The following is a 16,639-nucleotide window of genomic DNA, read 5'->3' as shown; positions in this document are numbered from 1 at the left end:
ACTGGGGTCACCCGGGCTGGTGTTAGACTTGCTGGGGCCCAGGGCAAAAGCCCAAGCCCGAGCCCCATCGCCCGGGGCAAAAGCCTTCAGACCAAGGCTATCAGTCCTGGCTGATGGGACTTGAGGTTTGCCCCCACCCACAGCCAGGCTCGGGCTTTGGTTTCAGCCCACCCCCTGCCAGGGGCGGCGGGGCTGGCCAGGCTCAGGCTTCGGTCCTCCCCCGGGGTAGTGTAATAATTTTTGTTGTCAGAAGGGGATTGCAGTGCACTGAAGTTTGAGAACCCCTGCTCTAGAAACTCTCTAGACAGTCACAACTAATGAGGTCTTACAGTCATAGCCTTTCTGCAATACCAAATCTCTCATGGATCGTATACAACACAGCAGCAGACAGGACTGAAACCTGCTTTGTAACCTAGCTTTAAAGTCATTTTTATGTATTGTACAGGTTTCCCATCTCCTTTTTTTGTCAAATATTCTTCTTTCCCTCAAAATTAATTTTAATCATGTTCCCTTACCAGCCATTCCTCCAGAGTTCCCTCGTATATCTGCTATACAGCAGTGTTTCTCAATCTTTTTGTTATCATGGACAGGCTTGTTGCCTTCCTAAATTGTGTCAGGGAGACCTCAGCAACTGGCGCTGGTCCAGTCATTGAGAAACACTGGTATACCGGAACTGAAGTCTGTTAGAAACTCTCTTTGCTTAACGTTTCTTCTGTGTAATGTCAACCAAATTTGCAGACACCACCAAAATCATAGAGGTAAACAACATATAGACCAGAACCTATCTGCAAACCAGCAAAAGGTGAGAGCAGTCAAGTCTGCAGGCAACAAGAGGAGGAGACTTAATGTTAAAAAAAGTTGTACACCGAGGAAGGAAGAGATAAATAGCAGGCACGAGATGAGAAGATGTACCTAACCAGTTGCACCGCTATGTCACTATGTTATTTTCATCTTGTCTGTACCTCCTTAATACAATCCTGATATTAATTTTTAACATGTACAGCCATATAGTTGTTGCAGGAAATGTGGGAGATCAGATTGGGAATTCAAAATGGAAGTTTCCTCAAGAGTTACTTGAAGTATGGTTCTATTCTGAAAAGGGCCTGTGTATAAATAGGATACAGCAGTTCAGTTATTTGTGTCTATTTAGAAGTCTATATGATCAGCAACTAAATCAGTTTTCACTACTTTTTACTCCAATTGGCACCAGAGAACCAATACAGCTTTTTGTGCATCAAGAGAAATGCTTGTTTATTTTCCATCAGTTACACCTGCATGGAGGGCAGTGAGCACAGAGGACACTGCAAGCCTAATTACTATAGATATGTAAGCAGCTATCTTGACTTTCATGGGGTACAGGGGGAAACTACAGAGAGGAGCCAGCTAGAGACTGCAGCTGGTAGGGGCAGAAGTAGCCAAAGCAGGGACCTCTGGACAATCAGAACTTTTTACAGTTTTAACTGGTGCTGATTGGCTGTTCACTCCATTCACCCCCTTCCCTCACAGCCTCTTCCCCTTAAGCTTCACTCCAAACCTGCTCCCCTTACCTGCTCCTCCTCTGCCCTGCCCCCTTCACTTTCTATTTAACTTATCCCCTTCCTAACAAAATCCACCCACAAAAAAAAAAAAGTGGTACTAATATGTCGTTTGCTGCCATCACGCAGTTCTTTGTTTGTTAAGACCCTGTGTCTCTCTCATCTATTTGGCTTGTAAGTAAGGCTACAATTTTGTCATAGACATTTTTAGTAAAAGTCAGGGACAGGTCACAGGCAATTAAAAATTCATGGAAGGTGTGACCTGTCCCTGACTTTTACTAAAAATATCCATGACAAAATGGGGAGGGAGGAGGGTCCAGCACCCTACCCTGCTGTGGATTCCCCTCCCCCCCCCCCCCCGCACAACTGCCAGTAGGGGTACCCCGCAGCTCCTGGAGACCAGGGGATGTGGGGGTACCCTGCAGCTCCCAGCAGCTGCGGGGTGGTTGCAGAGGTCTGTGATTCCGTGACTTCTGTGACCAAATCATAGCCTTACTTATAAGCTCTTCAGAGCAGGGTCCATGCGTTTGTTCGGTGCCTAGCACAATGGGGCTTCCACAATAGGTTGGTCCTTAGTCACAACTAACATCGTAAACATGATTAATAATAGATCAAAGGCTAGCAGAGCTAGCAATTAGGACTTGTTTTTTAAATGTGTAAATTGAACACATTTGATAAGGAAATCAGAGACACAATAAACATGGAACCTTACTATTATATGTATTATTAATTATTTTGATTGCTGTACTGCCAAAGGGCAGCAATCAGGGCTCCATTTTGCTAGGCACCCAAGAATCATGTGAGATGGTCCCTGTCCCAGAAAGCTGACAATCTAAGTATAAGACAAGAGACAACAGGTAGATACAGAAACAGACAACAGAAATACAAGGTAATACTGAGACCTAGATAACCTTACAAAGGCACTTTATGAACTTTTAGAAGAGAAATGTGTTTTAGACATGGTCCACAAAATAGGAAAGTTTGAGAAATGTGGCCTAACCAACCAGCCAACAATCATAAGAGAACTAAGTTTCTTGGCAGCACAGCAATTTATACCATAATTTTAACATATACAATTCATAAAAGCATAAATTTTTTCCTCTCTTAGACTATAATTGGCTGGTGCTGGGCCTGGTCCTACAATCTGTATGTCAGAAAAATTCCCACTGTAGTCAATAGGAATAGTGCCAGAGTGAAGGATTACAGAACCAGACTGATAAATGTATCACTTTTTAAATTTATTATATATCGTTCCAACAGTGTACTATGCATCTTCATAAGGGGTGAATTGTCCTTGACAAGAATAGTTGCAAGAGGTTTCTTTAAATGTTACATATTATACTGAGCACTATTATAAATATATCAAGATAAATAATCTGTCCTTATATTACCTTTCAGACATCCTAATCATTCCTTTCAGCACTTTCTATCTTTTTCTAAAACTCTCTCTGGATATCACTGACTTATAATGTAACCTACACGAAGAACTGGAAACTTTTTTAGAACAGACTGTTATATTGTGGATAAAAGAGGAAAATGGAAAAGCTGCTTTTATACTTCTACACAACTACAAATTCTACGTGGCACTTGCAGTATGTCAATGAAGACACAAGACAATCATGCATATTATATATACAGTGCAACAGCAGTTCTTTGCAGGCGCTGAGATCATCAGACTATGCACCAAAAGAGTATGTATCAAAATCTGATTTTTAAGAAGGACAAAATCAAAAGAGGCATCAATGTGATTTAAATAGAAAAAATTGAATATTTACCTTTCTTCAGCTGCTGATGTCTTTCTTCCAATTTGTGTCGGACAAATCTGAAGCGATCAGTAATACTGCTCAAGCTGTCTTGGATGAAATTTGGAGCAGCAGGTTGGGATGTGAGCACCTTACAGGTAGCAGTCTGATGTTCAATTTGAGGGCACAGACTTAACAGATGAGTGAGCTCCCGCTGTGAAAAATTAACAAAAATAAAACCAAGATATACATTTAAACCATTTGTATACATACTTGTGCTATGACTATTCAACAGATTTAGGATAAAGTTTTCAAAAGCATCTAAATCCCATTAATTTTAAATAAGACTTGAGTGCTTTTGAGACAGACAATTACCCTTACACTGTTGACACAGGCTAAACTAATCTGGGGTATTCCGTTCTTCTATAAGTTTAATATCAAAGTAAACAAGGTTGCCAACCTTACCTGACATGACTCTTTTAGGGCTGTTAAAGGTGGCTGTTGCAATGCTGAAGTGGCATTTTTTAGCCACACCTCCTTCTCATTTACAATCTTCTCAAGTTCACCCATTTCCCTAAAGTATGTGTTTATTTCATCCTGGTATTGTATCTTTCTTGCCAGATCCTCCAGGTGGCTGATCATCTCTTTCCACTCTGTCAATATCTTCTCCAGGGCATTTTTCACATCCTCAGTAAAAAGTCCCTCTGAGTCAATGAAGGAAATAAACAAACTGCAACACATCTTGATTTACAAATATCTAATCATTCCATTCTTCAGATATACTAATGCAAACATATATATGTTTCATCTATAATCACACAGGGGTTTTTTTTTTGTTTTTTTTTACTTCCAAGTCAGTCTTCCTTGAAACTATGTCTAATAGTGGTAACAAGCATTTTGGCTTTTAATTTCAAGTTTATATTATAGGTAAAACTTAGCATATGTCTACGCAGGGATAAAAAAACGTGACTGGACTAGGTCAGCTGATTCGGGCTCACAGAATCCAAAAATCATTGTGTACATGTTCTGGCTTGGGCTCCAGCCCAAGCTCCAGGATCCTCCACCTTCGCATGGTCCCCCGTGTGATGTTGCACTCTATATGATTTTATGAAAATATGGTAATGTAACTGAAATATGCTTTATGCAAAAGGTCTCCTGTAAGGTATCATTACAAAGCTTATAATCGGAGTGTGATTATCCTATTTGTATAAATGTACCACTCTTGTGTCTGAAACTAGAAATATGAAATAGAACTCTGAGGGCCTATTGTAATTATGCAAAGTGTGGGCCATTAATGGTGGTTTGGAATCTTGATGACTCCCATTAACCAGGACAATTGACTGCAGATGGGTCTATTTTACCTGTAAGTCTTCCTGTATACCTGTGTGCTGGCAAGTGGGTAATGAAGTCTTACAGTGACATGTGATCATGTCTCCTGAACCGGAATCCATCTTTAACCTCATGTATTTCCATTGAGAAGGAGGGGATGGGAACCCAGAGAGGGACAAAGGATTCCTGCCTTATGCAAAAGATATATAAATGGGTGGAACAGAACAAAGAGGAGGCATCATGAAGAATCCCCTAGCTACCACCTGAGCTGGAACAAGGGCTATACCAGGGGAAAGGATTGTGCCCAGACTAAGAAGGCATCCAGTCTGTGAAAGAAACGTATTGAAACATCTGAGGGTGAGATCTTATCTGTATTCAGTTTCTTACTGTATTAGACATAGATTTGCATGTTTTATTTTATTTTGCTTAGTAATTCACTTTGTTCTGTGTTACTACTTGGAACCACTTAAATCCTACTTTCTGTATTTAATAAAATCACTTTTTACTTATTAATTAACCCAGAGTATGTATTAATACTGCGCGGGGGGTGGGGGGAACAGTTGTGCATACCTCTCTATCAGTGTTATAAAAGGCGAAGAATTTATGAATTTACCTTGTATAAGCCTTATACAGGGTAAAAGGGATTTACCATATTTGGGTTTTAGACCCCATTGGGAGTTGGACATCTGAGTGTTAAAGACAAGAACACTTCTGTTAGCTGCTTTCAGTCAAGTCTGCAGCTTTGGGGACAAGTAATTCAGACCCTGGGTCTGTGCTGGAGCAGACGGGCGTGTCTGGCTCAGCAAGACAGGGTGCTGGGGTCCCGAACTGGCAGGGAAGCAGGGGCAGAAGTAGTCTTGGCCCATCAGGTGGCAGCCCCCCAGGGGGGTTCTGTGATCCAACCCATCACACCCCGAATGTCTACACAGCAATTTTTAGCCCTGCAGCCTGAGCCCCACAAGCCCAAATCAGTTGGCCAAGGCCAACCACAGCTGAGTGCGCCACACTTCAACCTCCGTAGTCACTCAATTACAGACGTAAAAGTTGCAATTCTCCAACAAAAAAACTTCAAAAACAGACTCCAATGAGAAACTGCAGAACTGGAATTAATTTGCAAATTGGATACCATTAAATTTGGCTTGAATAAAGACTGGGAATGGATGGGTCATTACACGAAGGAAACAAATATTTCCCCATGCTAATTTTTCTCCTACTGTTACTCACACCTTCTTGTCAACTGTTTGAAATGGGCCATCCTGATTATCACTACAAAAGTTTTTTTTTTCTCCTGCTAATAATAGCCCACCTTAATAGATTAGTCTGGTTAGAGTTGGTGTGTGTGGGTGTGTGTGTGTCTACTGCATTGTCCACTGCATGCATCCAATGAAGTGGGTTTTAGCCCACGAAAGCTTATGCCCAAATAAATTTGTTTGGCTCCAAGATGCCACAAGTACTCCTCATTCTTTTCACTCCCTCTGACAAACAAATTCACAGTTTACAATGATGAGCGGTCACCCGTTTTTTATTTTAAATACTGAATTATATTTTGGAAGTCATTTAAACATCTTAAATCATTAAATAAAATTAACTTCATTAAACAATGGGCTTTTTTATGAAGTTTTCCCTGCAGCGCTCTAGAGTTACTGTTGAAAAAGACAAGCAGCAAACTACCAAGCATCAGTCCCTAACTGCACGCTGGGGTCAGTAAATTTGTCGAAAGGTTGGATGTCAGGCTGGGAAAGAGGAGGAACAATACCAAACAATGTTACATTGCAGACAGATGTGATTAACAACTAGATAGTAATATGAATAATAGCTGCAAAACACAACATTGCCAGCCCACAGAGACTGCATGAAGCATTTTTATTTCTATACTAGCTCACACACATTTTCTTAAAAAAGAAAGAGACTGAATAAATTTGAATAACCAGTACACTATATGCCTTGAAGATGTAACATTGTAAGACGAACAGACTTCATCCACACACACAGTTTTCTCGCTGTGTTTGTATTTTTCCCCCCCTTGTGGTGGGTAAGTAATTGGGGATTTTGTCTACACTAAAAAGTTCTATATATGCTTGTCTTCATCACACTGCCTTGAAACTTGCAATCACTTTCAGTGCTGGTAACACCACAATTTGTAGTAGAAACTGTGGCTTGTGGCTTGTGGCAACATAACGTAATACAGTGATCTTATAGATACTTTCCAGATTCATAACCTTCATCCCTGCAGCATTATTAATAAGGTATCTGGATATTCAGGAATATGGAGAATTTGTAACTTTAATTAGCAAGGCTATAATATCTAATACTCTAGTATAATGATTGAGGCACTCTGAATTACAGCCTAAAGTAATCAATAATTCAGATTCTTAAAAGTACTCTTTATATCTTGCAGTTGCATGTTTGTGTTGCTATTTCTGTTTCAAGTTGCCAATTCTTTATACAAGGTGTATTTGGATGCGGTCTTATGAAATATATTCACTGGGTGAAGTCGTCAAAAATTTTAAAAGAGAAATATACATATTTTGTCTTGCTTGACATTATATATTTTCCCCTTGACAGAAAAGTTAAACAATACTTCTATAATATCCTATGATTAAGTGGCACTAGCCAAATTTTGAAACATGTGTTTTGCATTATAATCAGTATGTAATGCTTGTTAAGGCCATAGACCTTCATAATTTAGAGAAGAATAGATTCCTCCCCAAAAGAGGTTTGAAACCTAAAAACAATTACAAAGCAGCATAAGTTTTTACTGTCTAGCTTTACACTGAATTAGTTGGCTCATCAGCTTGTGAGAGATTATGACCCATTGTAACAGAGACCCAGGTGCGACATTAAGCACCCCTGTATTCTTACACTATACACTATTGTAATAATCTTTGAACAAAATGTGTCTTGTGAGGTATCATTTGAAAACTAACAATTCAACTGAATCAATTGATTGTATACAATATTACTGTATTATAAAAGTGTATAAGTGAGGTCTTCTCTGAAAACTAATGACACGCTGGTGACTAACATGATTGTAAGATGTATGTATTAACACTATATAAGGAATTACAGATATTCATTGATATTAGGCTGTACTGTCTGCTGAGACAGGAGAGGATGTCACAGCTATCTACCTGTCTCCTATGTAAATTAAGCATGGTGGAATCAGAAACAACAGAAGCTCCATTACACAGAAATTATACTGGGAATGGGAAGCCCACAGGAAGGGAAAAAGAGCATGAAGTCATTCTGCCTCTTGAAACAAAGGCCACATCTAATTTACAGACCTATATTGGTATAATTACGTTGCTCAGAGGCGTGGATTTTTCACACCCCTGCGCAACATGGTTATACTGAGCTAACCCCCTACGCCAACAGGAGAGCTTTTCCCATCAACACAGTTACCACCTCTCGCAGAGATGGATTAACTACACCGACAGGAGAAGCTCTCCCATTGGCATACGAGCATCTTCACTTAAGCACTGCAGTTGTGCAAATGCAGCATTTTAAGTATAGACCTGCCCAAAGTCATTGAATTTTGGAACATATAAGCAAGTACGGAAACTATCTTTGTCATCCATCACTAGACAAACACAAGAGGCCAGAATTCTTGCAAGCTGAGAGGATGTCCTTCTACCAAGAGGCGGTTGAAATCTCTGGAACCAAATATAGGTGAGTAACCTGCTTAAGCAAAGATCTTTCACCTAAGACGACAAGGGAAGCTAGCGCCTTGTACTTTTGTGGAAGGTCCTTACTGAGGGAAAGTCAGCCATGGCTGGGAAGAAGAATGGCTGGCGAGAGAAACCATCTTGAACAAAGCTTGTATCTTGCTAGATTAAGATTTAGACTTTTAGAAGCGTATTTTATTTTGTTTTACTTACAATTTTCTGTCTTCATTCCTTATATTTAAAGTCCGGGATACACACCTTAATACACTTAAAGCCGCTTTCTCCAAACAAGGACACTCCACCAGAGAAGTATATCGAATCATGGAACAAGCCACCCAAATACCCCAGAAGAACCATCCAACCGCACACCCGTTATCACCTGCCACCCCACACTTGAACCAATATGGGTATCAAACAACAACCCATACTCAATGAGGACCCCATCCCAAAGAAAATCTTTCCTGAATTCCACTTCTGGCCTTCAAACACCACCCCCAGCCTCTCCAAGCTCCTCATCAAAAGCAAGCTCCCCACAGACCAGGACACACTAACTCAAAGTGGCACCAGACGCAAAATTTGCAGACATATCTTCACCAACACAAAGATCAAAACTCCCCATAACACACTTTTCAAGATCCACAGATCCTATGCATGCCTATCACAAGATGTGGTATACCTCAGTCAGTGCACTAAATGCCCCAACAACTATGTGGATGAAACCAGACAAGCACTACGCTCTTGAATGAACACACATGATAAAGACAAAAACACCCCATCACATGTGGATGAACACTTTTCATAAAGTGATCAACCTATTTCTGACCTATTAATCCTCATCCTCAAAGAAACCTACACAACACTTTCAAAAGATGAGCCTGGCAGCTTAAATTCATAGCTCTGCTAGATACTAAAAATCGTGGACCCCTCTTTTTGTCCTGTGACTGCAGAGGCATTAATGAGCTACTCAACCTTGAATGGTCCCTTAGAACGTGCGCTAACTACTTATGCTAAACAATCTGTTCCATCTTGCATGTAGCCATGATGCTCGGAGTACCTTTCCTAGACCTGAAGAAAAGCTCTGTGTGGTTTCGAAGCTTATCTCTCTCACTATCAGAAGTTGATCCAATAAAAGATATTACCCCACCCACCTTGTCTCTATTAATCCTAATTTTGTTAAAAAAATTATTTCACTTTACCATAAACCAACTCCGTGCTGTATTTAAAGAAAAAGGTGTATTCACCCCAATTAATAAGCTGTGATGCGTTTGTGTGTCTTTAAATGAACCATATTTTTCTCAACTACCCAGGAGAGGGTTGGACATTGCAGAACACATGGTTTTGGGAAAATCTGGGACTGGGAGTGTGTTGGCGTCACCCTGCAAACAGGGTAGCAACCATGGCTAGTGGAAGTTAGATTAGGAACGTGGACCGGCTGCTGGGGTCAGTGCTGCTGAACCAGGGCTGTCTAGCACACAGACATTCAGGGTGCAACCTGCAGGCTGGTTGCGAACAGCCCAGGTTGGGAGCTACAACAGCAAAGCATTGTGAGACACCTACGGTATGGGGACAGACAATGACATCCCCTCACTGGTCTGGACTGCACCCCAGAACGTGACACCAGGTAACTGACAAAATTAGAGATTTCACCCCTAGCAGGAAAAGAATTGTCTGGCTAGAGACTCCTAGCAAATGAGGGCTTTCTGAATGGGAAAAGCCCAACTGTTGGGTAGCCTGGCAGACATTTTACAAAGTCTATCAGAAAAAATGGTCAACACCAGCGGTGTGCACCATGACACTTAGTAAGGCATGGAACTCTACACGTGTATGTGAGGTCATGACCTTGTATGTGTGAAGGATCCCATTTTGTAGAATATGTGGCATGACCTCTCGTGTGTGAGGTCACATGGTGTGGAGGATGCCATCTGGTTCTACAAAATGATGTCCTCCATGAGTGTTCAGGGACAAGACAGAATCATCCTGTAGGCACAGCCAATCTTGGGGAATGCCATGCACGTGTGGCATACACAGACACCACTGTCAACACACTGATGGTGGTATGCATCACCACTTTGATTAGCTGAGGACACTGATAATCATAACTATGGTACCAGGGTGCAATCGTGGACTTGATCTCAGAACAACAAACATTCGGTCTCCAGAGTATGTGAAGAGCTGCTTTACAGGAGAATGAGACATGCTTTACTGACAGCATTTCATTGTATTTATTGGAATTATTATCTAGCAATTCTTTTGCATGGCTGAAAGATTCTGTCTTCACTGATGTTAATTGTAAGTTTTCGGAAGTTAGGGTTTTAACAATCATTCACTCAGATTACGTCTCAAGCTATGATCATCTCTTTTGCCTTTGTACCATGGGTAGTGACTGTATTACCAAAACTCACTGACAAGAATTTTTACACAGAATCACAAACATGCATAAAGCAGACAAATATTCAAAGATAGATACACTGATATTTGTCCAATTCAAACTTTGCTCTAAAACAGCAGGCCAGTAACATATGAAAGTCTTGAAGACAAATTCTTTGTTTAAGATTCCAAAAGAACAATACGTAATTTTAACGTTGCCTTTTTCAACATCTTCAGGATCAATGGAAATAAAACAGAAACCCTAAGAGGAAATGAATGGATACATGCTATTTTCGAGAAATGTTTTCAGAACTGATCTTTCATAAGTTTGGTTAACATTCACATGCATTGTGTTCATCAACACCAATTAAGACCCATTCAGCTCTCTCTAGAAGATAAGAGTTGAAGAAAGACTTAATGTGGAAAAGTATCTTCAATAAACGCCTCTGCTTCCACTCAGTCAAGTGCTTAAATCACTTGCCTCCACCAAAACAAAATGAAAGAACTTTAAAGATCTCTTACCTTTTCCCATTTGATCCAACAGATTCTGTCCACTTTGGCTCAGATCATCTAACCTCTGGCTTTTCTCAGCCATTTCATTTTCTAGGGCCTGAGAATCAAATCCCAACAAAGAACATTGTTTCAAAGATGGGCATTTCAATTGACACAAACTTTTTCAGTACAGCACATAATACATACATCTCTACCACTCCCCAGATAATTCAAGATTTCTTGCAGGAGATTCCAGTTGCAAACAGCAACACATCTTTGAGTGTTTGTTAGCCATGTTTGCTTCAGAAACTAATGCCAAGCTGTATTACACAGTAATACTTACTGGTCACAATAAAAGGTTAATCATGGTATCATGATACCAAAAATGAAAGGTGACCAAAACAGTCTGGTTGGCCAGTGATGATGAGATGTGGAACCTTTCATATATAAATTCCAATTCAAACCTGAAACATGCTGCATGTGACTAACTATTCGGCAGTCACTCAGTGTCCCATGGGAAAGTGACTTTTCAGTTAAATACGTATTAAAAAAAATAACCACCCTCATTGGAAATCTCAGAAGAGAACAATGGGGTGAAGGTAACATCCCACTTACTCAGCAACACGGGCCAGCAAGGGCACACCACACTACACTCTGAATTGGCTCCCCATGGAATATTTTGTTCCCTGCATTTAAAGCCAACACAAGCATTTTCTCCCAGTGCTGGTTGCAAGTTGATAAAACACTGCAATTTTATTCCTAGTGTTATTGTAGCACTCTTGGTTTTTTGTTTGATCCATGTTTATTATGTTTAGTCCAAGTCAAATTCAGCCAATGGGTAAAATTTCCTGGCCTTTTATTCTTGAATGCTTGACTCCCATGTTCTTTCCAGTTAATTGTGTGTGCCTTAAAGGGCCTCATTTTGGTCTCCTAAATGTCACTAGCAAACTTTCATAAATTCACAGGAGTAGGATTGGGCCCCAAATTAACAGTAAGTGGAGAGTGTTATCTGCTGCGTAGAGCTAACTGCAGTAATTTACATTGTGAGCTGCAGAAGCTGGCCCTGCAGGTGTATGTAATTCTGTTAAAGAATGCATCGAATCCTGTGAAATCTGAAGCTTCCAATTTGCCTAGAAAGCAGATACTGCAGATGCAAGCTTCTCCAGCTTGCCCTACCTATATGTTTTTAATTTGTTCTTTTGGGAATGCTCTGATGCTTGCAAGATCAGGGCTCCAGGCATTTTTTTTCTTCATACTACACTCATCATGAGAATTGGAAGTGTTAATTCTTTCAAATAACTGAAGTTTCTTTTCCCTCCTACCATTTCCCCACAAAAAACTTTTTAAAAAATAATTGAGTAATTAGGGAAATCTGAGTCGAATTAACGAGCTTTCAAATGTGGTGTGAAGGCAGTGAGATTCACAGTCATTTTGATGCAAACTTCACTCCCAGAATGTAACAGTGGGCTGGAGGCCTAGAAACCTGTCCTCTGTACTATACTAATGGGTGTATTGCTCCAGTGTGATTGTGTAGCGGGAGATGGTTCCTCAGATAACCTGTGCCAGGTTGGGGGGTTGGGGGGAAATTATTGGTTCAGATTGGCTTCTTTAACTTATTAGTAAATATAGGGCAGTCATTTTGAAACTGGAGTGGCTCCATCTTCCTTCTTAGCTCTTCTCTCCTTTTCATTCCCCAACATGTCCATTTTGCTCAGGTCAAGCAGCTCAGCTGAATAACCCTTCACATCCTTTACCCACATTTCACTGTTTTTTATTAATTTTTAAAATCACACACACGCCAGGAACCCCCTGGCTACTCCCTCTTCTGCCATGCATCTACCCCTCCTTCCAGTTCCCCCTCAAAATGCATCTCTTCAAGGAGAGTTACAAGCCACAGTCTAAAGTTAAATTAATTTTTTAACTATGAGCCCTCTTGATAAATGCCAGTGACCTCATGAACTTATTGTTTGCACACTCATCCTTTTCTCAATCAACTCTTCTCCGTGTTTGTCACCCTCTTCTACTCGTCTTAACACAGGCTCTAAGCCTGCAATTGACAGACAGGTGAACTGCTATACTTCCCTGGAACCCTTACTTACTTAAATGGGGCTCCACAGAGGAGCATGCTGTCTATGTGTTGTAAATTGCAGAATTGGGAATCAGACTGTAAACTCTTCTGGGCAAGGACTCTGTTTTCTGAAGAGCCTTGCACGTTTATGGAGCTTTATAAATAATGATTAATAATAATAATAATAGCAGCAGCTACAACCTCCTTCCATATAGCCTCAATGTCATCTTTTTGCACTGGAGCCTACTCAGAAGTGAGCCTCCTTCTGGAGACTGTGACAGACCCAGACCAGCGGGATACAGGAGTCTGGTAGAGGGCAAATATACTAGTCACTGGATGAGTAGTTTTCTGTTCCCTGAGTGACCAGAGCAGGGGCTGCAGTAGAGTAATCAGGAACCTGCTAGAACCAGTTAAGGCAGGCAGGCTAATTAGGACATCTGGCACCAATTAAGAAGAAGCTGCTAGAATCAATTAAGACAGGCTAATCAGGGCACCTGGGTTTTTAAAAGGAGCTCACTTCAGTTTGTGGTGCAAGTGTGAGGAGCTGGGAGCAAGAGGCGCAAGTAGCTGAGAGGGTGTGCTGCTGGAGGACTGAGAAGCACAAGCGTTATCAGACACCAGGAGGAAGGTCCTGTGGTGAGTCTAAGGAAGGTGTTTGGAGGAGGCCATGGGGAAGTAGCCCAGGGAATTGTAGCTGTCATGCAGCTGTTACAGAAGGCACTATAGACAGCTGCAGTTCACAGGGCCCTGGGCTGGAACCCGGAGTAGAGGGCGGGCCCGGGTTCCACCCAAACCTCCCAATTGACCTGGACTGTGGGTTCTTCCAAAGGGGAAGGTCTCTGGGCTGTTCCCCATCCCACATGGTGAATCTCGGAGGCAAGAAAATCCGGCAATAAGCGCAGGACCCACCAAGATAGAGGAGGAACTTTGTCACAAGACTTAAATATGCACATTAAGATTCCACAAGCAGATTCAAGTACACCTCTACCCCGATATAAAGCGACCCAATATAACACGAATTCTGATGTAACACAGTAAAGCAGTGCTCCAGAGGGGCGGGGCTGCGCACTCCAGCAGATCAAAGCAAGTTCGATATAACGCGGTTTCACTTATAACACATTAAGATTTTTTGGCTCCCAAGGACAGCGTTATATTGAGGTAGAGGTGTACTGCTAATATTCCAGTAAGCTTTTCCAAAGACAATGCTTAAAAAAAAAAAAAAAAAAAAAAAGTCACAAGGATTCAATCCTCCCGTGGCATGAATCCAAGACAGAGTAGGCATAGCTCCCACAGGGTCTTGTAAATTCTACACTGTCTCACAGGTTGGTGACAGTTTTATAGCAGCAGTATTGTACAAAGGGTATAATTACAGGGACTCTGACCTATGCTAAGATTCTAAGTAGTAAGATTCCAATTACTTTAGCAATAAAACACTTCAGGCTCTTCTGAGGGACAGGGTGGGCCAGGGTCAATATATGCCTCCAGGGGATTGTGTGTAGAGACTGCCCACAGCTCTATACTTTCCCAAGGTTACTTGAGTGTTTTCAATCGGTCCCCATCTCCAGTTGTCAGCCATGAGGCTAAAACAAGTAGCTAGCTAGAAAACACAATAATCCTCAAGAAATATACTTCCTATTACTACGCTGAAGATGGATATTAGTAAGAAAAGAAAAGAAAAGAAAACTCCTCCCAGTAAATCAGTAAGCATGACCCAGCAGCCACAATATTGCTTATAGCTAATCAGAGAGTTCCACGTTTGTCCAGCATTCCAGAGCCATTTAACAATGGAACTTAATCCACAGAAAGCTCTCAGATCAGACTGTACCTCTAGCTGATAGCAAGCGAAAACTGACAAACTATTCACTGGAACTTCCTTCCATCTTCTTAGTTTACCTTCAACTTTTCTTTCATGTTTGCAGTCTCTCTCATCTTCTGGTATTCTTTGATTTCTATGGCCTGAATGGCAGCTTTTGATTTCAAAATCCAGTTCAACAGCTCAGCGTTTTCAGCATCAAACCTGGTTTAAAAGGTCAGATGATAAAATTTTTCATCATTTTTTTCTCCCCATTCGGTCATTGTGTCTTTTATTAAGTTCCGCAGGTTCCTCCATCAACACTGAGAAACCAAGGTGGCACACATGCATTAATGTATTTTCACATTACTGCCCTACCACAAGTGAGTAGTGACAAATCTCACTGCTTACAGACTCTGCATTAAACTGCCACAGTGAAAACTTCCCTTGCATGAACTTTGATGCAATGGTACCTTTTGTTTTCTTGTTTTACAGACACCTTACAACACATGATTACTATTTCTATTAACATATGGTCCTATAGGATGCATCTTACAATATTATAAGCATAAGAATCGGTTTCCCTAAAAACAACAAAATTAAAAATATGAATGATAGACAACTAAGGACTATATTTTTGTTCCAAACTCTGTAAATATATGTAAAAGACACATATTAGCTTAAATGAAGAACCAGCTGCTAAAGAATTACATAATAACTCAGGGCAGCTGGCAAAGGCATTAGAAATGATCAGCTGATTGAGAAATAGCTTATAATCAGGCTCTTCGGCTACACTAAGGGCTGGTGTACACAGGAAAGCTAAGCCAGTATCAGCTAAGGTGTGAATTGAAGCCAACATATTTATACCAGAATAGCTCACCATGAGTGTGGCTTTTTTAGTTTCAACCATTTACAAAGTGACAAATTAAACAAGAAAAAATAAACAAACACTCTTTAAGGCTATGTATGAGGACTATACCAGTTTAACTATATTGGTTTAAAGTCACACTTATTACTTTCCCATGCAGACAAATCCTAATGCATAACAGCCTGTAATTAACCCAGTGAGAAACTAATTCCAGCAAGTTACTGTTAAGTCAGTCAAACTGTTCGTGGGAGAATTTGCAGGTTTCCTGCCATTGTTCATTTATTGGCTCAAAACTTGTGTTATAGGGAAGTGGCAAAAACAGCAACTGAAAGTTTAACCTGTTTTTTCCAACTCTATTCTCTGATACAGCTTGAACACTAGTAAAGGGAGATGGTAAATTGAGGCAGGATCAATCACTTTCTTAAAAAGCAAAAAAAAAATGTTTATACATCATCATGAACCTCTAATTCAAGAACTGTAAACAGAGAATGATGATATTATGGTTACGGCATCAGACTGGAACTAAGGTGCTCTGGGTTCAATCAGAAACTGTGCTACAGACTTGTCAGGTGACTTCAGGCAAGTTCCTTTATCTCTCTGTGCTTTAGTTCTCCATCTTTAAAATGGGGATATTTTAAGCTATAAAAGATTCACGTAGTAAGAAATAGCTGTATGAACAGCACCTAGCCCAGTAAAGCCCTGCTCTTGGCTCAGGCCTCTAATATTAATAAAGTACAGAAGCCAAATGGCTGGTCAAATAAATTACTGAATTTTTCAAAAT

The 16,639-nt window shown here is 40.7% G+C and overlaps 1 protein-coding gene across 7 annotated transcripts in view; it reads right to left on the bottom strand.

The window, feature by feature from the left end:
- UTRN (utrophin) overlaps positions 1-16,639 on the bottom strand; it is a 568,432-nt gene that overhangs the window by 401,627 nt on the left and 150,166 nt on the right. For all 7 annotated transcript variants that reach the window (XM_065588781.1, XM_042848216.2, XM_065588777.1 and 4 more), the window contains 4 exons: positions 15,092-15,215; positions 11,161-11,248; positions 3,743-3,981; positions 3,311-3,491 (listed from right to left, as the gene is read on the bottom strand). In XM_065588781.1, the coding sequence (XP_065444853.1) occupies positions 3,311-3,491; positions 3,743-3,981; positions 11,161-11,248; positions 15,092-15,215 (632 nt within the window). The remainder of the gene's footprint in view (positions 1-3,310; positions 3,492-3,742; positions 3,982-11,160; positions 11,249-15,091; positions 15,216-16,639) is intronic.

This window comes from Chrysemys picta, chromosome 3 (assembly GCF_011386835.1).
Source record: "Chrysemys picta bellii isolate R12L10 chromosome 3, ASM1138683v2, whole genome shotgun sequence".
Lineage (NCBI taxonomy): Eukaryota > Metazoa > Chordata > Testudines > Emydidae > Chrysemys > Chrysemys picta.
The sequence above is the reverse complement of the archived record's forward strand: the minus strand, read 5'-3'. Positions and strand labels throughout refer to the sequence as shown.